Source organism: Octopus bimaculoides, chromosome 6 (genome assembly GCF_001194135.2).
Source record: "Octopus bimaculoides isolate UCB-OBI-ISO-001 chromosome 6, ASM119413v2, whole genome shotgun sequence".
NCBI classification, from domain to species: domain Eukaryota; kingdom Metazoa; phylum Mollusca; class Cephalopoda; order Octopoda; family Octopodidae; genus Octopus; species Octopus bimaculoides.
In genome coordinates, this window is record NC_068986.1 from 20329576 (window position 1) to 20339472 (window position 9897).

At 32.5% G+C, this 9897-nt stretch overlaps 1 protein-coding gene across 3 annotated transcripts in view; it reads left to right on the top strand.

Moving 5' to 3' along the window:
* Nucleotides 1-9897, top strand: part of LOC106875711 (alpha-actinin, sarcomeric) — a 149756-nt gene that overhangs the window by 94696 nt on the left and 45163 nt on the right. For all 3 annotated transcript variants that reach the window (XM_014923958.2, XM_014923959.2, XM_014923960.2), the window contains 2 exons: nucleotides 2352-2438; nucleotides 6589-6676. In XM_014923958.2, coding sequence (XP_014779444.1) covers nucleotides 2352-2438; nucleotides 6589-6676 — 175 coding nt within the window. The remainder of the gene's footprint in view (nucleotides 1-2351; nucleotides 2439-6588; nucleotides 6677-9897) is intronic.

Consider the following 9897-nt stretch of genomic DNA (forward strand, 5'->3'; position numbering starts at 1 on the left):
ATATATATATATATATATATATATATATATATATATATAAGATAAACTTATGCTGCATATATGGGTACAGGACGAAATATGAAAACATGAAAAACAAAGGACAGTGGAGAAGTTCTTTTAATTTCAACATAAATTTTTCTTCTTGGTGAGAATGGCTTGTATCGTTATACAAAAGAACCGACCACATTTAAAATATTTGCTGCTGACATATATTAGACTGTAGACATTTCTGAGAACCCGTGCTCACTTGATAGAACTTAATCACCTGGAGTTGAATTGGGAATTCTTTGATTAGAAGCACAAAAACAATGCTGCTAATTGGTTGCACTAGCTATAAGCAAAATGTCCAGTGTCTGGTTATATTTAGCTCGCTTTTTAACTAGTATACTTCTTTCTCTAGCGTAGACCACACTTACTGGCAGTGTACTGTTGGATGTTGCTATTTTGATTGTATATTCTCTTACCAATGTGTTCAATTGCTGAGGAAATTCTAAGTATGTGTGTATGATAGACATGGCTATGTATGTATGTATACACATCTCTAGAGAGAGATGGCATGGGTGGAGAGTTTTTGAAAAGCTGCTTTTATTTGATTTTGCTGCAGGTGAAAGGCTACATATTGCCTGCTATTCTCAACATGGAAGATATAAATTCAATACTAACAATAACGATAAATGTAATAGCAAAAATAATGAAATCAGTAACTTATATATTAATGGGGGAAAATAAATTAGTAATTGTATGGAGTTAAATTTATGAGAATATCTCCTTATCAATTTCTTTTTACTATGTAGGATCTCTGTTAAATAAAGGCTGGATCAAATAATTGGCTCTTGTATTAGATAGTGAAGTATGGTGCATTTACTAATCTATTTGACATGATTAAATTAGAATTGCTGTTTGTATATATTATTAACATTTATTGCATTATGTTGGTTGTAATAGAAATTCTTTTAAAATAATATACTCTTTGAAGTGAGCATTGATTATTTGAAAGTCTAGGAGAAATGTTTAATTTTTTTTGTGATATCTATATGATTGGTATTGATTTGAAAATGCTTAAAAAAAAAATTGCCAGATATGCAAAATGGTGTTTATTTTTATTTATTGACCGGCATATTAAATTACAGGTATACTTAGTGATGTTACAGTTGATATCTATACCAATTGATTTTTCTTTTTGTTTGTGTGCTTATGATAATATCTATCAATACTTAAGTAGCCCTCTTTGAAATCTGTGGGTTTAAAAGGCTAACAGAATGCTTACTGTATAACGTGTTCTTTACTCAGAACATGCTGCAGGGCAAAGTGGCAAACTGGTAGTCATTAGTGTGTCGGATAGAATGCCTTGTGGTATTTGTTCCAAATCTATGTACTCTGGGTTCAAATCCTGCCACAATCAACTTTACTTCTTGCCCTTTAAGGATCAACAAAATGTGTACCAGTGCTGGACAGTAAACTGGTAGAAATGTTGGAGCATTGGATGGTATTAATTATAGTATCTGTTCATGCCATGGCCAAAAAAGAAAAGGAAAAAAAAATCACACTTCTCCTAGGAGTTGCAACTGAGATTAACAAATGGTATTGGCAATTTGAAAAACCAATGCAAACATAGTTTCTTTGGTTTGATTGGAAGATTCACTGCCACATGCTTTGAAAAGTGGTTTTGATGGTGTTATTCAGCAGACCTCATTTGTCAGCACATTACTACACTAGAATTGTACTAATAAAGGATCTTCTCTGTGGTGGGTTTGGCCTGCTAGATATAACAGCCAGATCTCAGCCATATCACTTTTGACCATCTTTAAGAAAAATTGGATACACTGGATACACAATATCTAGAAAAAACAAAAGGAAAAATGATGGTTCCATTAAGGTTTTTGATCATAAATTTAGTCATTTTAAACCTCCAACATAATCTTAGATTTGTACTCATTGCTATGTCTGTATTTTTATTAAGATCTTCCTTCACAAAGCAAAAGAGGAACATATAATTTATGTCTGAAGACTTCAAAGGTTTTTAAATTAAGAGAGACACGGAGACAGACAGAGAGAGAGAGAGTGGGTGTGATTAGCCTAGTTTAAGTACAACAGATATTACACAAAATGTGTGAAATATTTATCTCTATCTTCAAAGAAAAGCATCTTTTCCATGGAAGATTATTATTTTGTGAAAAAATGTTTTTTAACATATTTTTTTCAGAATAGTTATCAAGGATGTGTAGGTTTTGTTAGCACCATGTGTATCTGTCTATTAATTATTTTTTTTTTTTGCGTATGAGTTTTTAATCTGCTAAAATATCATGAAGCACCTTTGATTAATTTTCGTCATTTTTTATGGACTTTTTCAGAGATTGTTGATGGAAATGTTAAAATGACATTGGGTATGATCTGGACCATTATCTTGAGATTTGCTATCCAGGACATCACTGTGGAAGGTAAATATTAAGAATAATTTATACTGAATATATTTAACAAATGCTATTATGATAGTAACTACCGTATTTGATGGTATGAAAGACATACAGACATATTAGATACACTCCAATATCAGCAGCACATACTGAGGAAAGATGTCTTTAGTGCATGAAAGTTTATGAGAGGCTCAGCTTTGCATATGGACCCATGGTGGTGTTTTTGAGAATTTTATTTATTTTTTTGTTAAGTGTCTCATATATACCATCAAATAAGGTGCTTCAAGCTTGTAGAACCAGGGGCTTACTATGCAAAATGCTTAGTGATGTTTCATTCGTTTTTACATCTTAAGTTCAAATTCGACTGGGATCAACTTTGCTTTTCGCCCCCTTTTGGGGGTTGATAAAATAAGTACCGGTTGAACACTGGGGTCGATGTAATCGACTTACCTCCTCCCCCGAAATTGCTGGCCTTGTGCCAAAATTTGAAATCAATAATTACTGTGGACTGTCATTTTACAAAACCAGTCAACAACACCTCCAGAATGTTACTAATTTAGCTTCAGGATGGAAACATGAAAAGCTGTCACATAATGATATTCAAATTTATTTTAAATATTCCAACAAAGCAAAAGGAAAACATTTTTAATGTTGAAATAAATTCACTGATAATTTTTAATGTTAATTATCATTAACTGTTGCATATCATTATGTCTTACATCATTTTGAGTTATTGCTGATTTTTAACTGCCACTCATTGAGAATAGGTTTAATGATTCATTACATCTGTTTAAAAGAAATAGAGAAAGAAAATACAGAATACTGTGGCATAGTTTCTTTGTCCAAACTTTTTGTTTTGGTGCCACTGCTGATCATTCAGCCTTTTAACCCTTTTGATACCAACCCACTCAAGACCACCCTATAATACAAACCTCCCATCTTTAGAGTCACTAGTGGCACTCCGTTGGTTATGAGAACGAGGGTTCCAGTTGATCCAATCAATGGAACAGCCTGCTCCTGAAATTAATATGCAAGTGGCTGAGCACTCCACAGACACATGTACTCTTAATGTAGTTCTCAGGGAGATTCAGCTTGACACAGAGTGTGACAAGGCTGGCCCTTTGAAATACAGGTACAACAGAAACAGGAAGAAAGAGTGAGAGGAAGTTGTGGTGAAAGAATACAGCAGGGTTCGCCACCACCCCTGCTGGAGCCTCGTGGAGCTTCAGGTGTTTTTGCTCCAAAAAACATTCATAACACCTGGTCTGGGAATTGAAACCGTGATCCTATGACCATGAGTCTGCTTCCCTAACCACTGGGCCATTGCGCCTCCACTTTAGAATAACTACACACACACATATACACACAACATACTCGATCTTACAGTGTCTCTGTTACAAACAACGGCCACATACAAATCATTCAAAATGATGCTCTCTTAATCATTGTTGAAGCAAATTGGATAATCAAATGTGATATTGGACAACCATCCCATGGGTCTTAAGTTCAAATTCACTACTGATGAAATATCTGGGCAGTGTACTTAATAAATTCTATGCACTTCAGTTTATTGAGTTGTCAGAAATTGGTACCAGATCATATTTAGATGTAATCATATATTGGCTTAATATTATGATGCCAAACTAGACACTAGCTCTTAAAAGTTTCTAATGGCAACCAAGATATTTGAATTTTATAGTGTAGGCTCCATGTATGTCAGACATAACAAAAGAATGTGCAGCTACATGCCTCTTTGCTTTCAGTTCAAACAGCTTTTGTAGATAGATGCACATTCAATTACAAATACCTAAATGTTTTATAAACATTACACAATATTAGCACAGCAGCATTCTATTTGACTGAAACAATCTTAAAGCACATTTACCCCCCAAAATAATCACATCAGTTTTCTTTATTCCTTTGAATTCCGTGTTTAAGTTGCCGACATATCTAAATATATTCCAAGAAACAGAATTTAACAGGCATTGACCAAGTACATGTTGTATATGTCCATGATGACTGGTTTGACAATAAACAGATTGCAACATATTCTGACTCCTCATACCACTGCCTAATCAAACAATGTGTGTCAGTGTGTAGTACTGTGACAAATACATCCTGTATACCAAATCTGTGGCTCATCTCCAAATATTTCAGGAGCTCTCTATATCTCTTTATCTCTCTCTCTCTGTCATAATTCTGTCAGAGCTGAGATGACTCACTCTTGTGAATAACAGAATAATGCAAGCTTCCTGCTTTAATTAACAATAAAACTCATATATCATCTTTTCCTGGGAGACATAACATTTTGCTAACAGCCTTGTCCGACTGCTTTATAAGATTCACAAATATTTCAATATAATCCACTGGTATGAAGTCAGAGGATGAATACTGAAGGTTTTCTTCAGGATTCTGTTTCTGGAGACTGTTTTTGTAACTCAAATATTGATCCTTGCCCAATCTATGTAAATAAATAACAAACATCTTCTCCAGACCATGATGTAAAAGTTATTGAACTGTCAATCTGAGTTCCTTAAACTTATATCAATTCAGAGAGAAAACTAAATGAAATGTCACCAGCATTTTATAACAGATAAACTCCATCTTTCTTTTATCAGTTCTTTTATTTATTTCCTTAAAATTTTCATTTGCTGACTGCTTTTAGAACACCTTTAGATTTGTTTTTGATAAATTTCTTCCTGAATTTTTTTTTATATATATATATAAATGTCTTATATTTTATTTTACAATTTTTTTTTCTCCTTCCATTGAATTTCTTTCATCATATTAAGTGCTGACAGTTTATCCTTGAAAGACATCTTTTCCAATATTATAGCTGCTGTTATTAAAATATCTCTCTTTAGTCTGTTGGGTAACTCACAAATTTAAAACAACATGAATCAGAAATAGACAAAGAAATCAATAGAAAATCATGCAATTTTCTTTGGCACATTTTGACTATTCACTCAGCTACTGTCCACTGTAAAAGTTCAAATTTTTTTTTTTTTTACATATTTCAATTATTGATCTATACGCTAATTTATTTGATTATCTCGGGATTTCCCTCTCAAAACAAAAATACCAAAATAGTCAATTGTTATAACAGTGAAAATACCTGTAACAACCATTGAGATGTGAAGAAAAACTGGAGAGAAAATAAGGAAAAATTCTTTGAGCTATCTTTAATCCTTTTGATACTAACCTGCCTATGACTGTCCCTGGTTCTATGTTACAATCTTCCAATTTTGAAGTGCTTTAAATAAAACCTTCCATCAAAATATGGTGTTAATCTTTGCTCTGAACACCAGCTTAACAATAGAAAAGTTATTTCACTAAATTCTTCAGTAATTTCAAAATTGATTGAAATAAAGACTGTCTATTTCAACAGAAATATGGGAACAGAAGGATGATATTGATTTGTAACTCAATGTGTTACAAACTCAAAACAGAATTGATAAAATAAGCACTAATATATTTATTGCAGTCACATTTCCCATCGTCAACAAAAGAAATGATTTCGTATTTAGTTAAAATAGAACTCAATTTTGAGCTAATTGATAATGAAATCACAGTTATCAAATTATATAGGATCAGATGTGTTGCATTACAATTTCTAATTCTTCAGCTCATATTTCTGTTGTTTGATGACACAGATGTTGGTAAAAATGAGTACCAGTAATAATATGAGTTAAACAACCTGTGATATCTTCCCTTATCAAAAGTGCTTTAACCATTAAATAGCAGATATCATCAACTGATGCACACTTGTACAATGTGGGAATCTCAAATGAATTTATGCTAACACTTGATATAAAGGAAAGTGAATATTTTACAGCACTTTGTGATAAGAAGATTGCAAATTTTATAATGTAAGAGATTAACAATAATTATGGTTTTTGTACTTATATAAAGTAGAAAGAAGTATAAGAACTTACCCTTAAGAAAAAGAGATTTTTGTTGTTGTTGTTGTTTTTATGTTTCACACACACATTCATGCAGCCCTTTCTTGCCATTTAAAGGTTAAGCTAGCAGAGATATAAATGATTAATATTTGATCAACTATCCATTTCATTAATAATAATAATAATAATAATACAGTTTGATGGGTTGTAGTATTAGCATATTTCTCCTTAAAAACCATATTGCTAATTTACTACCTTTTCCTCTCCAACAGAGATGTCAGCTAAAGAAGGTCTGTTGTTATGGTGTCAGCGCAAAACAGCACCATACAAAAACGTCAATGTCCAGAATTTCCATCTCAGGTAAGGAAATTAATCCGCTAATCAGTCTGTTTATCAATCCTCATTTTTCCTTCATTAAGATAATGTCCCAGTTGGGTGACACTATTTCAGTTAATGAATGTCAGTATTGCTGGTAACCCTTCAGTAAATATATTTTGTTTATTCCTAAGACTAAATCATTGCTGACATCATCATTATTATTATTATTATTATCTGTGGAAATTACTCTCTCATCTCCACTGGCAGACATTTTTCTGCAGGAGAAGTCGGGAGAAGAAAACAAAAAACCGAATGAATCGCATTTAAATTATCAGTGCAGCTTCAAATCAATAAATTATATGTCTGTTATACTGATCAGTTAAACAGCAGTTACATAATAGATATTCAGTTGTTGATTGAACTAAAGTAAACAAACCTTCTTAGTTTCTAGTTGTAATCATATACATGCTTGTCTACAACCAACCATTTCAGTCTGTGCTGAATAGATTTTCAATTTTCAGTTTATTATTACATAGAAGTCTTCTTCACTAAAGTTTGGTGAGAGAGTAAGAGTACCAGATGTTTTATATACTGGTGGCAAGTCCAGGAGTCTGAGGTTCAAGTCCTGTTCTAGATCAACTTTGATATTCTGTCTTTTGGAATAAAATCAAATAGCTATCAATTAATCAATTTGTACAATTAATCCAATTGGGTTGCATGCTAAATTATTATGGGGCTGGTGACACTATTATTAGTAGTACAAAAAGCATTGCCCTCTAGATAGTATTTTCCTAGTTTATGTAATATATAATCATATTTTTTTGCGTATATGGTTGTAAGGTTGTGAGTTCAATTCCTAGTGGAGCATTGTGTTCTTAAGCAAGGCACTTTATTTCATGTTTCTCCAATCCATTCAGCTGACAAAAATGAGTAGCACCAGTGTTTCAAAGGACCCGCTTCATTCTGTGTCACACTGAATCTCCTTGAGAGCTACATTAAGGGTACACATATCTGCACATTAATTTCATGAGCAGGTTGTTCCATTGATCAAATCAACTGGAACCGTCATCATCATAACCAGTGCAGTGCCGGTTATAGGACCTCAGAGTTTAATGTGTCCTTTCTTAAGACAGCAGAGTATGGTTTGGGTATTTATTCATTTAAGGAAGGATTCTTTAACCCCTCCCCCACCTCCTCTAACTTTTTTATTTTAATGCCTTATTTTTCAAAAAAGCAGTCATTGATTTCTTTTGTGTTTTTAATGTGAGATTCAGAATTTGCAGAAACAAAATTTTGATTGTTTTTGAAGCCGATTTGGAGTAGAGAGAATATGTCATGAATGACGAAGTCACGAATGGCAGTGAACCTAAATGGTTGATCGATTAACCGAACAATAAATCCAACAATCAATTAGTTAATTAGTTCAATAGTTAACAAACTGACAAACAAATAATAAAGAAGTGAAATAGAACCAATGCATGTGTTTACTATTGGCATAATGACCCTTCTGAATCATCAAACCAATAATGACTTCACATCAGGAATCTTGCAAACCTAATTCAAAAAACAAAACAGGAAAGTCCTTTTCAAAAACAAAAACAAAAATAATGAATCTCGTTCCAGTGTTATATGAATGTATTTATATATTAATTATGTAGAAAAATACTGTCTTGTAATGGCTGTATTAGCTCTGAAAATAACGGATGTAATGTGTATTCAATAATGGAAGTAATTAATCCTTTACTGATTGACTTTCTGAAAATATATAATGTTGTTGATTCAATTTATTAACAGCGAAAATGTAATTACAAATGCAAACATCATTACCATTCATTTAACATCCGTTTTCCATGCTGGCATGGGTTGGACAGTTTGACAGGAGCTGGCAAGCAGGTGGGCTACACTGGGCTCCAGTTGTCTGTTTCGGTATGGTTTTTATGGCTGGATGCCCTTCCTAACACCAACCACTTTACAGAGTGCATTGGCTGCTTTTTATGTGCCACCACCATGGGTACTTTTCATGTGCCACCAGCATGGGTAATTTACATGTGGGGCCAGCACAGGTGCTTCTTATGTGACGCCCCCCCCCCCCACACTTACACAAATATTAGGTCAATGACAAGAGAACAGAAATTATGTAGCCACTTTCATTGCCCTACAGCGGTTTCTGCTATATGGAACTGTGTGCCCAGAGTTTGAACATCGGTGTAACACCTTCATTGGTAACAACTATGATACAATCCTAAGTAAATAAAATCATAAAATATGTATACAAAATATATAGTTATACACTTCAAATATTAACTAAATGTGTGTGTGTGTGTGTGTATATATATATATATATATATATATATATATATATATGTATGTATGTACATACATATATATATATGTATATATATATGTGTGTATGTATATATATATATATATAATACATGCATACACACACACACATGCAAAAGGACTTCCTGTTTTTGTGAATGCACTCACATTAGAGAAATTCTAGAAAGCAACTCTAAATCTAAACATAAGCTAAAGACTTTTTTTTTATGGTTTAACATAAAACGTTTGAAGCAACAGGTTAAAATTCCACACTTTAAACAAATTAATGCCTAAATTTGTGATATTTTATAAGAAAGGTCAAAATAAATAAATAGTAAAATGACTTGGATGAAAAGTTATTGAAATATGAAAGGGAAACGAAAACATTAGTGAAATAACTTTCTTTGACATCTATTGGTAAGACTGGAATACATAAATAAATAGTGAAATAACTTTATGCAAAGGGAAATGGAGAAAGTTACTGAAATAACTTTGAAATGTAGAAAGTTATAAAATGGAGACACGTGAAAGTACTTTCATTTGCTCTCTAGAATGAGATATGTGGGTGGAAGTAACAAAGAAGTGAATTTAGGTCTAAAGATGTAGACAGAAGCGAGTCGTAGCGAATGAACGCTGTAGAAAGTGATGAGTGTTATGAGCAAAGATAGTGTTGAAAATGAAAATAAAGACAACAGTTTTATTAAAATATATTAAAATTGGGATTTCTACAGATTTAACCATCATATTCCTTTGACTCAAAATTTTGTTTTAGAGTTTTGGTTACATATCTAGATATACTTGCAGTAGTATCATTGCATTAAAGATTGTGAAATCTTTACAAAACTATTTCACTTTTAAATTAAGACACATGAGATGATGCTCTGATTATGCTCTGAAAATATATTAAAATTGGGATTTCTACAGATTTAACCATCATATTC